At 51.2% G+C, this 14631-nt stretch overlaps 2 protein-coding genes across 4 annotated transcripts; one reads left to right on the top strand and one right to left on the bottom strand.

Annotated features, from left to right (window-relative positions):
• The first annotated feature begins 2163 nt into the window (after positions 1-2163).
• Positions 2164-9426, top strand: ABHD1 (abhydrolase domain containing 1). Of its 2 annotated transcripts, XM_033124565.1 has the most exons (9): positions 2164-4425; positions 7157-7317; positions 7641-7823; positions 7982-8027; positions 8179-8291; positions 8414-8587; positions 8763-8811; positions 8914-9079; positions 9185-9426. In XM_033124565.1, exons 1-9 carry the CDS (start codon positions 4312-4314, stop codon positions 9394-9396), a joined length of 1218 nt encoding a protein of 405 aa, XP_032980456.1. In that variant the 5' UTR covers positions 2164-4311; the 3' UTR covers positions 9397-9426. The 2 variants fall into 2 exon arrangements, with proteins under 2 accessions (XP_032980456.1, XP_032980457.1); XM_033124566.1 differs by having other exon boundaries at positions 4544-7823.
• Positions 9409-13337, bottom strand: PREB (prolactin regulatory element binding). Of its 2 annotated transcripts, XM_033124563.1 has the most exons (9): positions 12930-13335; positions 12145-12337; positions 11745-11965; positions 11481-11561; positions 11258-11382; positions 10889-11062; positions 10668-10740; positions 10319-10478; positions 9409-10141 (listed from the first exon to the last, which is right to left on the bottom strand). In XM_033124563.1, the coding sequence occupies exons 1-9, from the start codon at positions 13062-13064 to the stop codon at positions 10047-10049; spliced, it is 1257 nt and encodes a 418-aa protein (XP_032980454.1). In that variant the 5' UTR covers positions 13065-13335; the 3' UTR covers positions 9409-10046. The 2 variants fall into 2 exon arrangements, with proteins under 2 accessions (XP_032980454.1, XP_032980455.1); XM_033124564.1 differs by lacking the exon at positions 10319-10478 and having other exon boundaries at positions 10088-10141; positions 12930-13337.
• Between the last annotated feature and the right edge of the window lie 1294 nt (positions 13338-14631).

Genomic DNA, 14631 nt, shown 5'->3' with positions numbered 1-14631 from the left:
AGTTCCCCTAGAAACGAGAGGCACAGCTCACCACACAGAACCACAGCGGGAAGTGCCAGTGTAAGTCAGAAGCCAGAAAGAAGCAAGGGGAAGGCTTAGGCCACAGCCTTTATTAAGTGGAAAAGGTAAGGCAGGGCAGGGTAAACAGCTTTGGATTGGCTAGTTTGAATATTTCTGGCAGACTCTGGGGGACAGGGCTATCCCTAGTTGTCTGATACCTGGCCCTATGTTGATTTACGACAGAGGAAATATCGACTCGGTATGTGAGAGTTAGAGAAAGGAGGTGGCTCAGAGTATGGGCTCTGGGTAGCAAGGGAGATATAAACACCTTTGGCTATTAGTTTGGCTGTATAGTAATGGATGCCAAAATTCAGAGTCTAAGAAAACACAATTAGAACATCTACTAGCACCCCAACCTCTACATGTCGGAGTCAGAATGCATCATCTTCCTCCTCAAACCTTCCCCTCCCCCAGTTTTCCTATCCCAGGGACAGGCACCACCATGCATCTCTGAATCAAAGCAGTCAGGGGCCTGCCCAGGGCTCAAGCGGTTGGAGCTCCATGCTCCTAACAAGGAAGGCTGCCGGTTCAATTCCCACATGGGCCAGTGGGCTCTCAACCACAAGGTTGCCGGTTCAATTCCTTGACTCCTGCAAGTGATGGTGGGCTGTGCCCCTGCAACTAACAACGGCAAATGGACCTGGAGCTGAGCTGCGTCCTCCACAACTACAATTGAAAGAACAACAACTTGACTTGGAAAAAATCCTGGAAGTACATACAGTTCCCCAATAAAGTCCTGTCCCCTTCCCCAATAAATCTTTAAAAAAATAAAAGCAGTCAGAAACCTGGGGGTCGACAGAAGGAAGGTGGCCATGTGAGGACAGAGGCAGAGATGGGAGTTACGCTGCCAAAAGCCAAGGAACACATGGAGGTACCACAAGTTGGAAGAAGCAAAGAAGGATTTTTCCTTAGAGGCTGGCTTTGAAAGGAACACGGCCCTCTTAGCACCTTAATTTCAGACTTCGAGCCTCCAGAACGGCTGTGCTGCAATGCTGGGCCCTTCGTCTGGGATACGCTGCTGTGAACGCCTCCTCCCATTCACTCACCAGCAGATCAACTGCGCCGAAGCTGCAGAAACCTAACACCATCTGCTTTGTACCCTGACCTCGTATAAAGTTAGAGTACGCAACACCAGTGTTTTGAAGGGGGTGAAACCAGTTGGTAATAGGCATCTTGGGGTGTAACCTAGACATAGACAGGTAGACTACTGGGACAAAACCTGCTTATTGAATCCAGAGTTATACGGTTCAGCAGGTAATTTTTAAGACTCACCACAGAAATAAAGTCTCTGTGTTCTCTTGCCTGGCTATGTAAGAAAAAAAAAAAAGAAACCTGGGGGTCATCCATGATTCCTCCTTCTCCTCCCATCTCCAACCTACCACCAAGTCCTATCAATTCAGCCTGTCTCGAAGATCTTCACTCCTCCCCCAGTCCAGGCAGCCATCATCCTTGCCAAAGTTCTGTGGACAGCCTCCTAATTGGTCCCTCTGCTTCCATTCTCATCCTCCTCCAATCCATTCTCCAAGAAGCCTGAATAATTCTTCCAAAACAACTCTGATCATGTAGCCCACCACTTCATAAAACTCTCTGTTCATAAACTCTCTGATGGCTTTCCTCCACTCTTAGGATAAACTCTACCATCCTTTATGTTGCTGCTCAAAACCTGGTTCTTGACCATCTCATATGCTCCAGCCACACCAAATTTCTTTTGGTTCTTTTAAGAAGTCGTTCACATGCTTTTCCTTAGACTGTTCCCTCTCCTGGAACTACTCTTTGCCGGCTTCCCTCTTGCCTGGGAAGCTCCTACATATTTTGTTTGTTTGTTTGTTTCACCTTAAATGTACTGTTATTGTAATGACGAGTGGGGAAAAGAAAGAGGAGCACACACTAGAGTGGGGTTAATTAATTACTTAGCAAGAGCTAATCAATTTATTTAGCAATATGCAATAGCAAAAGACAAAGGCATTTAAAAGAATGTGCTGATGACAGAAAGTAAAGGCGGTTAAGACTAAACTATATACATTGATCACAATGTCATGTCAAAGGAGTGCACATACATATAAGTTTAAGAGATCTCAACATATGTTTACTATTGATCAAAAATCATTTGACTAAATACACAAATAACATCAATAAAGAGTACCCAAAAGCAGTAATAAACTCTATAGGATATCAGCTATTACAGTAGATGCCAAAAGCGCACCAAACTGTAGGAAAAACAACAGTGGAAAGGTCAGGAATCAAAACCTTGCCAAGTCTGCAGCTGGGAAAGCTGAAGAGTCTCCCACTGATGCTTGCTAGTTCCCAAGAATGTTGCTGCTATTTTTTCTGTTGTTGTTGTGGTTGCTGGACGTTTGGGTGTCTCCTGATGTTGGTAAGCTGCAAGCTGCATACAAGTTTTCAAACTGCTAAACAGTTCTCAAGAAGGCTAACCGTGGGGAACAACACTGGAGAGGCTAGGAACCAGCCAGACCTCACCAGGTCTGCGGCTGGAAGTCGGGGCGTCTCCTGGTATTGTAAGCTGCATGTTGTATATGAGTTTCCAAAATGTTAGAATGATGAAGAATCACCGATGACAAATGACAAAATAACAAAATTATACTGCCAACTGAGGTCTGTTTTATATATATATGTATATATATATATATGTAAAATATATATATATTTTAGATGTACCTTAGAGCCAAGCTCCTTGTTCCTGCCTCCCCCTCATGGAATGGCCAATTCCCGGAGGTTTGGGCACTTACTGTGATAAAAACATTATTTATCCTGCTGAAGGGCCAGTTCATTCAGACAAACAATACTTACTGTTTTCGCCTGGGATCATCAGCCCAAGGCCTTCCAAAGCCTGGCAACATGCCTGTCACATCATTCTGATATAACTTACTTTTTCTACCTCATCTGCTGATGAGGGCAAAACAGACAGAAAGCAACATCATCCCATATCTCTCCTGCCGGGAAAGAGACGAGGGAGAAATTTTCTTAACCCTAAGCTAATCAATAGCTCACATGCAGTCTCTCATGTGGGGGAACAAAGGAACAAAAAGCTAACAGACAAAAGCTCACATCAGTCAATGAAGGCAAATTTTCCTAACACCTTCCCTACAGTTATTTAACATCTGCGTATACTTTCGCTGATCCCATGGAGTTTGGGGACCTTCCTCAGTGCTCCCACTGCAGCTAGACCTTCCCTTATCTAACACCATGCTCTACTGCAGAGGTTCAACCCTGACTACACATTTGAATCTTCCAGAGAGCTTTCAGGTTATATTGATACGTAAGCTCCACTCCAGACCAACTGTGTCAGGCGTGGGGCCTGCATACTGGTAGTTTTGACACCTCCCAGATGATTCCAATCTTTAGTCAAGACGGAGAGCCACTGCTCTAGTAGATGAGTTGTTTCTACATCTCCCTGGAAGACAGGGACAGCAGCCTGGCGCGTCTCAGGGACTTAGTACAGAATGGGTGAGGAGTAAGTATCTGCTGTACTTACTTGACAGGGATTACATAATACAGAGTAACACGGTGTGCGTGAATTTAACCTATGTGTGCGTGACTCTGTGTTGTAACGCCACCCACTCAGTAGCTGAAACCTGTGTGACAGTGAGGGGTATTACAGTGTGAACGGTTGTGTCCAGTGGGGGAGGACCACTATGAATGGCTGAACACTGGAACTTCGGGGTGTCAGTCACCACGTGAATTGGCCATGTCCCGAGTGTGAAGGTTCCAGTGAATGGCTGTACTCTGTGTGACAGGGCAGAACGTCACCACCGGTGTGGCTGTGTCCTGTGAGTGACGGACTGAGGGGCTGGGGTCCTCCCACCAGGCCGAGTGTGAGGAAGCCGCAGGAGGTGCCCCTCACCAAGATGGCGGCCATGGAGGAGGCCGTTAGTCCTTGCAAAGGGCTGCCCGGCTCGTGATCGCGAAGCGGAAGCAGGAGGCGCGAGATCCGGGCCGCGGGCTGGGCAGCCATTTGCAGGTCAGCGGGGTCAGCTCCGCGCAGGGTGCCGGCCGCAGCCCGTCCCCACCCGCGCCGTCCTAGGACTGCCCCACGCCTCGCCGGCCGCGGGATCATAGGCGGTGGACGGGGCCGGGGCCCCCAACCACCGGTCTGTGGAGGCGGGACCTGCACAGGCCGTCCAATGACATGTAACAACAGGTGGGGTCCGGCGCGCACCTGCGGGCCGACTAGTCAAAGTCAAGGCGCTGGAGCCAATCGAGAACTTGGGAGTCGGAACTCAGCAACAAAGTATGCTGAGCGCCTTCCTGAGCCCCCAGAATGGCACCTGGACAGAGCTCTTCTTTCTGCTTTTGGGTCTCGTCGCTGCCCTGTACTTGGGCTACTACTGGGCATGTGTGCCCCAGGTGGGTGCGGGTCCAGAGCTCTGGCCGGCGGGTCGGGGATACTCGGGTCCAGGGGGCAGCTTCCAGCCGGGGGCTCGAGCCCTTTGTGGGAGCTGGCTTGTTTGGCCTCCCATCCCAGGTGAAACTTGCTGCCCCAATCCCACCACCACCCAGCCCCGCGCTGCAGCCAGGCTCCGCTATGCTACGGTGTTATCACCTAATGGAGAGTCGGTTCTTCGCCTGCCTTGGTTCTCCTCATCTCGTGCGCTCCCCATGCCAGCTGGGCCTTTCGGTCATCGGAGTGGCGCTGCTCCCTGTGATGTGGACAAGCATTCGGGGAAAGGCCAGGCGGAAGGCATCCTGAGGTGTCAGGGAGATAAGCACGCTATGCTTTCCTTTTCTTTTTAGGCAGCCTAGCTGAGTTTCTCATTAGTGGTCCTAAATGAAGGAACCAGATGCCTGCGGGTTTGTGGCTTACTCCCAGCACCACTGCGACGGCATAGTAGGGCCTTGCTTCTCTTACGGGCTGGCGGAGGTTCCCCTCCTGGCTCAGGATTAATGGATAACCCAAACTGCTGTTGCTTATGCAGCCCTGTTTTAAGTTCTAGGTTTCCCATGGATAGAGAAGGGAGAAAGTCTGAAGAGGTTGACTTTGATGAACTTGGAGATTTTATTCCCATTGAAATTTAGATAAAATACATAACATATCTAGAAAAATCTAAACCTTTTAATCTTCATTAAACACAGTTCTATCTAGGTAGCTGAGTCTAACAAGAAACCTACTGATTCAAGCCCTTTAAAAAGATCAATCAGGGATTTTAATTTTACCTTGACTTTTCTGTAGTTTCTCAGCTTTCTACATTCACATGTATTTTTTTTAAATAAGTCTGCCTTAATAAAACAATTTTAAAAATCCAAACCTCACCATACCCTATAAATTTTACCTTATATGTCTGATTTAGAAAGTCATTCATTTCAGACCAGAGCTGTCCTTAACTAAACATTTTCCTTTGCTTGCAATCAGCCACTAAAGTCAGAGACCTCTGCCACTTCATACTCCAAACCCTTCCTTGACTTTCACATACTCATCCATACTCGTTAAAATGCCGAAGTGCCATTCTGGAGGCCCTGAGGACATGGCGTTTATTCAGCATGGTATTGGACTGGTATTGATTAATCACAGGGACCAATGGCATCTTACAAGTTAATTCTCAGGAATGAGTCAAGAAGTACTTCACAAGAGTTAAAATGAAATTAACCCACATAAATCAAACCCGTGACCTGATGTATTAGCACTTTGTTCTACACTGCTAAGCTTTTTGACCAAGGATTTACTAAAGTGATAACAACTCAAAATCTTGGCAATTAGGAGGTAATATAGTATGGTGACTAAGAGCGTAAGCTCTAGACTCAGACAGAACTGGGTTTGAATCCCAGCTCCGCCACTAACCAGCTTTGGCAAGCTTTGTGACCTTTGACAAGCTACTCAACAATCAAAGCTGTTTCCACAGAGGGATAACACCTATTTCAAAGAGCTGTTTGTGAAGATCACAGGATATAATCATGTAAAATGCTTGGCATGATGCTGGAACATAATGAGCACTCAACAAATTTTACTACTAGTACTAATGGTAATATAATTATTAATTCCGCTTTGCCTCTTGCTTGCTATGTGACTTTGGGAAACAACCTCTGAGTCATAGTTTCTTCACTGAAAATATCCTATCTGATAAGGTTGAGCTTAGCCTGGTGCCTGCAGATAGCACACAACGAATGACAGGTGTTCTTATTCAGGTCTTACGGGTGAGTCACATCACACAACAGTCACACTAGCAACCTGGCCTCTCTAGTTCATAATTTACCTAACCCCTTTTGAGTAGAGACAGCAGAAAAGATAAAATCTGATCCTCGGGTTCCTTAGGGCCTCTGACAGAAATGCGGTTTCTTTTCCTTGAGTCTGAGGCCTTTTGGCTTTGTGAGGCATACTCCTTCATAAGCCTTCTGTGTGGCTAGGTCCTCTCATTCACGTGCTGTCTCTCCTGAAGATCCAAGCAGAGGCGCTGTAAGCAGGGCTGAGTGCCCTCTGACCTCATCTGTCCCTATTAGCCCATCCCTGTTACCTTCTCCCTGGCTGGCAAGAAGGAAGAGAAAATCTATTCACATCAGGATGTTTCCTCCTTCAGAGTGTGGTCTAACAGCAGGGGCCCCACAAGAAAATGATGGGCTGTGGTAGGAAGAAGCCTTTCAACAGTGAGCGCACACAGTAAGGAATAGGAACATGCAACAATGGGGTGCTAAAATCAGGAGGAGCCAGCATGGCTAGAGCTAGTTTTGGAAAGATGACAGTGTGGATAATTCAACTGCAAGGCAAAGGTAGCAGGTTGAATGGTGCTGCATTTCTTCTGCCTCTGTCCAGGATCCCAACACTTCCTGCAAGGGATCAGCTGGGCAACTTCTATTACCTGCTCTCTCCAAAATGGGTTTGGGACATGCATAGGCTGAGGGGGGGTCTCAGCACCCAGTCAGCTGCAGCGGCACCCAGCCCTAGTTCAGGGTCAGTTCTGGACGGGTGACACTCCTGGAGTTCTTTGGGTTAGAGCAGACGATATTAACAGATATGACTTGCTAGATTTCTCACCGCAGCTGAAGCAGTGCCCTCCAGGCTGGCCTCTGCAGAGGGGTCACTGGTATTGGGTGCCTCACTGGCTTGGTGCAAACATCGGGTGTGAGGCCGATTGTGTTGTGATTACAGAGGCCTCAACTGGTGACTGGGTCCCGGTTTCTGGCCTTCCTGGAGCAACACTGTCCAATCACTGTGGAGACTTTCTACCCTACGCTGTGGTGTTTTGAGGGGCGGCTACAAACCATCTTCCGAGTCTTACTGCAGTCTCGGCCTCTAGTCCCTTACTGCAGGTAAGAAGGGACAGAAAGGGGTGAATGTGAAGCTGCAAGTATAGGGGAATCCTGTCTACCTTTTAAAAATGAAGGTAACCTTTGCACCATATGCCTGGGTGTGTTGAGGGTAATAAAGAGTGGCTAGATGGAGGGCTATGTCTTTGCACAACCATGAGGTAATCCATCTTTTATGTCCCCATCATACCTTGTTAGTCTTGTTTGGCATAACACATGCCCTCAAGTGAGGCTGATGGGAGTTGTGGTGTGGCAGGGGGTAAACCTTTGGAAGTACATGGAGTTCCTAATGATATCTTTGTGTGCCCTTTTCTCCAAAACCACAGTGAAGTCCTCCAAACCCCAGATGGAGGACGGCTCCTGCTAGACTGGGCTGGCCAGCATGACAGCAGTCAACACCCTGACCCTGCCACCCAGCCCATTGTATTACTGCTTCCCGGTATCACAGGCAATAGCCAGGAGGCATACATATTGCACCTAGTTGACCAAGCTTTGAGGGATGGTTATAGGTAAGGCCACAGCCCAGAGGAGCTGGGGGGTGAGAACTGGTAATAGGGAGGTCGATTCAGACGGTGCTATATGAAAGGCACCTTTTGACCAGGGCCTTTCTGAAGGCTGACAAAGAGGGGCTTCTAGGGAGGGGCTAAGGTGTACCTGTGTGCCACAGGGCTGTCGTCTTCAATAACCGGGGCTGCCGTGGGGAAGCTCTCTTGGTGAGTACCCTTTCCTCAGTCCTTCAACCCACTCCCTTGAGAGATCCTTGGCCCTGGGGCTCCACTTACCTATCCTTCCCCCATTTCCCTTCCATTTTTCTGCCTTCTGGCAAGGGCCTCCCTCCCTGTCCAATGATCCAGTTTGCCTCAGACCCACAGGGCCTTTTGTGCCAGCAATACTGAAGATCTGGAGACAGTCGTGAACCACATAAAGCATCGCTACTCCCAAGCTCCATTGCTGGCTGTGGGCATCTCTCTTGGAGGGTAAAGTCTTCCTGGGCTTAACCCAAATGCCCCGTCTCCCTTTGTTTCTTTCCTCCTCCATATCCTCTGTCCCACTCATTAATGCAAACCCTTCTTCCATGGCCACTGACCTGATCCTGCAGGATACTGGTGCTGAACCACCTGGCACGAATGGGGCAGGCTGCAGGACTGGTGGCAGCCCTGACTCTATCTGCATGCTGGGATTCCTTTGAGACCACCCGCTCCCTGGAGACCCCACTCAACTCATTGCTCTTTAATCAGCGCCTTACTGCTGGGCTCTGCCAAATGGTGGACCGGTAGGATCTTGGCAAGTGGGAGGGAGAAGCAGAGAGTAGGATGGCAAAGACACCAGGTTCTCCCAGTGCTTGGGTCAGTTCTATATCTGGGTTTTTTCACTCATAAGATAAAACGGGCTGGGGGCTCTGGATCAGGTCCAGGAGCAGAGTCAAACCTCTAAGCGCTCTTTTGCAGAAATAGAAAGGTGATGGAAAAGGTGGTGAATGTAGACTTTGTGCTACAGGTATAGTCTTTCAACCATCTCCCCTCCACCCAAAATTGTTCTTCTAGTATCTTCCCATTCCCTATTTTCATCCTAGCCTATCCTGCCCTCCACCACCCACAGGCCCATACAATCCGCCAGTTTGATGAGCGCTACACATCTGTGGCCTTTGGATATCAAGACTGTGTTACCTACTATGAGGCAGCAAGCCCAAGAACCAAGGTAGATGCCATCCAGATCCCTGTGCTCTGCCTCAACGCAGCCGATGACCCCTTCTCCCCAGTCCATGGTGAGCACCCTGAATCTGGATGCTTTAGGGCCCAAGGACAATGGGCCAGGAGGTGCAAGTGGAAAGCCTGGGCTCTCCTGACCTCCTCTCCAACCCTCCCCCCAGCCCTCCCCTTACAGGCTGCCCAACAGTCTCCCCATGTCGCACTGCTCGTCACTGCCCAGGGTGGCCACATCGGCTTCCTGGAGGGGCTGCTCCCCTGGCAGCACTGCTACATGAGCCGCCTCCTCCATCAGTATGCCAAAGCTGTCTTTCAGCATCCAGCAGAGCTGCTCGGCCTCAGGGCTCCCTCACCTTCTGAGGGAGGCAAAAGCTGACAACAGTACCACTGGGGTCTCAGTTCAGTCTTCCCTTGTTTATTAAATATAACTTTTCCTGCTGAATGGACTGAGGTTCATCTTCCCTTCTCTCGAGGCTAGGGAACTTACTGCATATTTAGCCTGGCTGGCTTACAGCTACCCAGCTGAACCCACACATTACTGCCTGGGTCTTCCTTTTGCCCCTTCCTTCCCTAACAGCAAGTCCCAGGCCAACAAATGCCAGGGGCTCATGTGAAGAGCAACTGGCCACAGGTTGTGAGGAGAGGAGAAACGGATTGTTTCGCAGGAAGGGACAGCAGTGCCTCCAGATTCTGGGGCATCTTCACATATTTCTGGAGAAAGGACAAGCTCAACTCCGGAGCCTCTGGTAGACAGAGGGAAGGAAGCAGGTGGTGTGGCCTGGAGCTGCAGACACTGCTCTCCTGGGTAGATCCACAGATGATGAATGCAGGGTTCCCAGGACTCGAGTGGCACAGGGCCACAGCCGAGCTTTTACTGGGAAGGGCAGGCAGTACCCAGCAAGTCTCATCTAAGGCCACCTCAGCTGTAAACCCAGGTGGAGGTGGAGTGAGCAACGGGGTCCAGGCCTCCACCCTGGTCCAGAAGGTGGCAGTGTCCAGGTGGCAGTCTCCCTGGGAGCAGGGAGGCTAAAGAAAATCTGGAAAGGCACTCTGGAGCAGCAGGATGGTCATAACAATAAGCCCGACACATAGCAGCAGCAGCAGCCACACAGGAACACTCCCTGCAGGGGGGTAAGGGAAGTAGTCAGGGGGCAAAGGGACTTCACAGCCTGAAGAACAGAACCTCAACCGGTTCCATTCAAGGAGGGGGGATGGCTACAAGCAAGCAGCCCATTCTCCAGGGGGCAAATTTTTGCTAGAGCGAAAGGGTAGGTGGTACCCCCACCCCAATGACTCACGCCGTGAGGGCAGCAGGTGCAGCTGGCAACGGCTATCAACAGCCACAGAGAAAAGGGCAGTTTCGTGGGACCCAAGGAGCTCTGGACCACGACCTTTCTCAGGTAGAAAGGCCACATCTGTCACCACGATGCCATGGGCCTCCCTCACATAGTAGAGGCGCTGGAGACAGAAGGAGAACTAGTGAAGGAAGGCCCAATTGGGAACAGTTCTGGAAAACATCCCCTCTGCCCCCAGAAGGCTTTCCCTCTACCGGAAGGCCAGACTCCTTCCTGCACACTCAGGGTACAAGCAGGCCTAGAGTCCCCACTCCAAAGAAACCTCAGGGCTGTGCCCACCTCTACCCGTTACCTGGAGAGAGAAAGCTATGTAGATGGCAACAGAGCCAGTGACCGTGCCCAGGCCTAGGAAGGTGCCCGATTCACTGCAACAGACAATAAAATGCTCATTGTCCTGGAGGCCTGTGCAGCGACACTCATTCACTAAAAACAGTCCTCAGGGACTCAGGCAGGATTCCTTCCCAAGCTCCCCCAGCCACCCTCACACCCAGCCAAGCCAGCATCATCTCATACCTGACACTAAGGCAGGAGATGACTTCATGGCCACAGGGTTTGGTCCGAAGGGGCAAGAAGGTGGAGCCATCCCAGGCTGTGAGGTAGCAGGGTGGGGGCTGGCGCAGACGCTTGTGGGGAATCTGCACTGTGAAGAGTCGCAGCCCAGCAGGCTGGTCTGGAACCTGCCCAAACCTGGCAGCCAAGTGAGAAGCTGTTAAGCGTCTGGGGCCTGCACAACCCTCCTCAAGAGTCTGTACCCTCCTGCATCCTGGTCAGGCCTGAGGTAACACCACCAAGGCCATGATGCTCCCCAGTTTCCCCTAAGTCTTTCCCCACTCTCCCACCACATCGAGGCTGACCCTCTGGGGTCAGCCAGGGTCTTCACACCTGCAGGCCTGGTAGCGGTAAGGCGTGTTAGAAAAGGTGGGTCCATTCTCTTGCCAGTGCAGCTGTGTCACCAGCTGATCCTTCTGCCACACGGAGGCCTTCAGGTCCCAGCCCACAGTTACCAACTAGTCAGGAATCAAGATTCCAAGATGAACAGTTAGGAGATCCACTTACAGAACACGCAGCATAATTACATACTTTCTCCACCCTCTCACCTCCTCACCTTGCCATCAGGCCCCAAGGCTAGATCCTCAATCTCTCCTTCATGGGCTTTGAACTCCAGCACTTTCACTAGGTTGGGTACCTGCAGCCAAACCACCACCATGATTAGCCAGGCAGAGCACATTGATTCCCACCCCTCCTCTCTTCTCATGGCCATGCAGCGCAGGTTTCACTCTCATAAATTCCTAGAACCCAAGTTCAGTTTCTCACAATTCTGGCCTTGCTGCTACTGACATTCATCCTTCCTAATCCCCCAAAACCACACCTTCCAGACACGAACGTAGCCATCTGTCCCTCCAGTGGCAAGCAGGGTATTATCGTGGTTGAAGCACACAACTTTCTGCAGTGGATCAGGGCTGAAGTCTGTCTGCACTGCCTGCAAATTCTCTACTTTGAGTTCTACTCCATCCTGGTGGGTTTCAGCTCCAGATTTCTTCTCTGCTGGGGCTACCCCCTTTCTTTGTCGAGGTCCCTGCTCCTTGGAATCTGCAACACAAGCAGCCTGTCACTTTCCAGTCTTCTATAGTAATCCCAGGTCCCTCTCTACAATATCCAGCTTCGCACTGCTACCATAACCCCACTTCCAGCGCCACTTTTACAGAAACCAAGATGAGAGTGATCTCACTCATGTAACCTTTTCCAAAGCTAGAGAGGGGGCTTCTCACCTGCCTTCTCTGCCTTGTTTTTGCCCTTCTGCTGCTGGGTCTGGAAGCGCAGGAGCTGACAGTGGGCATCCTGCCCTGCGGCGAGGATGTTACCCGCCAGCGCCAAGTTCATGGTGGCCCGTGTCTCCGTGTCATGGGAGTGTAGCAAGGAGGCGCTCAAGCGCCCATTAATCTGCTCTAGCTGCAGAAAGTGCTATGGGAAAGGGAAGCACAATGAGCAAGGTTCAGGGGTGCTGGGAGTTTACCTCAAGGGCAGACTTGCATCCTATAGTCTGATGCTCTACCCCTTTGCTTACCGCACTTTCTAGTGCACAAGGATTTCTCCAACCTTTGTTTCTTTTTCTTTTTTTTTTTTGAACCCCGCAAATCTGGACAGCTGGCAGGGTTGGCGTTATTGCCTCCAGTTTACAGTGCAATAGGGTGGCGCTTAGAAGGAAGAAACCTAGCCTAAGGACCAAACGCAGCACTCTCGCCGCCGTTAGAGGGCAGACGGACAAGTCTTTGTGGCCTCCCTGGAAAAGCCCAGGATAAGACCCCCGGAGCTGCTCCTGTGGTCGAGTTTAAAGCGTTCCCGCCAACGCAGCGCTAAGAGCAGTTTTCACTTTACCTCGGGAGTCTCTCAATCAATTGCTCGGCTGAAATTCGCGCCGGGATATCCGGCATGCCGGGGATTTCAACCGGGGAGGGGCAGGGTCCGAAGCTGGGGTGCGGCCCGACCCTGCGACCCTCCCGGAATCGCCTTCAGCCCGTGGAGTGACCCGGTCCCAGCGGCCCCGCTTTCTCACCACGCCATTCTTTATGCCGGTCTTGGCGGCGCCTCCTCCGCCCGCAGCGATGAGCAGCCCGGTGCTGGGGTCGACCTGAAGCGCGTACAACGGGAACGGGGCCCGGTACAGCTCTGGCGCCCGGCGCCGGCCCATCCCGCTCGCTTCACTGTCCGCACGGCGGCACCCGGGACATGCTGCGCCCGGCCTTCGGTTCTTGTCCCGGCCGCGATTGAACTTGGCCCCGTCGTTGCCGGGAGGACTCCCGACACCTCTCACATCTGCCGGGTGGCCAAAACTCGAACCACACAGGGATCAGTGTCTCTGCCCCCAGCCGGCTAAGTCGGGCTCGCAGACGCTCAGCGCGCAAGCGCACCGAGCTCGCTCTCCTCGCGCAGGCGCAGACCCGCCATTACGCGTCAGCACTGGCGGGCCGTAGGTGACGGAACACCAGCGCCAGGGTTCTGGTCGCCGCCCCCCCGCGTGACGTCAAATTTCGACCTCTTTTTGCGGGGAGGGAGAGGTGCTCTCCTGTTTCGCGGGAAGGTCCTCGGGGATTCTGGAGGAGGAAGGGGAACCAACAAAGATTAAGGAAGGTTAATAAACCTTTAATAAAGAAATCCTTGGATTAGGGCTGTCTACCCTTCAAGAGTGACACGCAGACTCATGCAGCTCAGCCTTCATGTTTTACCCCAGAGAGGAAGTGATTTGTCCAAGGTCACGCACGGGCAATGTAATCTCTCAATGGAGGCAGTGCGGAGTTTCGAACGAACTTGGCTTCAAATTCTGAATCCACTGCTTCCTCGTCTGAGGAACCCACTATTTACCTTAACAACCACCCAAGGTTGGCAGGCAGTGGTGGGAGTGGCTCCCGAGGATTTGTAGGTGGAGGCTGCTCCCCTCTGACACCTTGAGAGACAGGCAACCTGGCTCCCAGCCGGGCAGATCTCACTTCTGCCTGACACCCCACCCTCCTAGGAGGCCCTGGGGTTTCTAATCTCCCAGGAGAGGGTCCCTGTGTTTCTCGGCAAGTGAACGCTAGGAGTGCCCTTTCCTGCAAGGATACATCTGCTGCTCCCCTGGCCTCATCAGCGTGCATCTTATCAACCTAAGGTTCCCCCAGAGGAAGGGGCCCAGTGGCTTCGTCTTTGGGGATGCCATTATCTGTCTTTACATGTGTGAAGTGTCTGCCAGAGCCCTCTGCACATCTCAGGTGCTCAGGCCTTGTGGATCCCATGCCTTCCTCAGATACATGGCATCCACTGTCCCTGGCCACTGTTTCCTTTGACTCCCCCAGAAGGTGCTACTGTAGGCAGAAAGAACTGGGCGGCTGAAGGGAAGGGGAAGGAAGAAGGAAGTGCAGGGAAACAAAGGATATGAGATCATTCTTAAGGTGCAGCTACAGCTAATTGTAATAGATTATAATATTATTAGCATTATGGGCGGGAAAAAATCTCTACCCCCTATGTCACCATATGACAGTTCAAACAAGGGCCAAGTAAAGACAAGGGAATCCCACCTCCCCACAGGAAGGAGTGATAAGCGAGGACAGCAGGAACCTGTCCTCACACCTGTGACGCCACCCCTAAATCTTGAATATTTCGTGCCCTCATTCAAATAAAATCCTAAACTTCTTTGTTCTTTGGCGCAGTTGCTGTTCTTGGCCTGCTTACTCCTGCCTTTTGGGAGTCTATTCTCTGTCTTTTAACAAATCCTCTACTTG

The sequence above is a fragment of the Rhinolophus ferrumequinum genome, chromosome 13 (genome assembly GCF_004115265.2).
Source record: "Rhinolophus ferrumequinum isolate MPI-CBG mRhiFer1 chromosome 13, mRhiFer1_v1.p, whole genome shotgun sequence".
NCBI classification, from domain to species: Eukaryota; Metazoa; Chordata; class Mammalia; order Chiroptera; family Rhinolophidae; genus Rhinolophus; species Rhinolophus ferrumequinum.
This window is presented reverse-complemented; position numbering and strand designations above follow the sequence as displayed.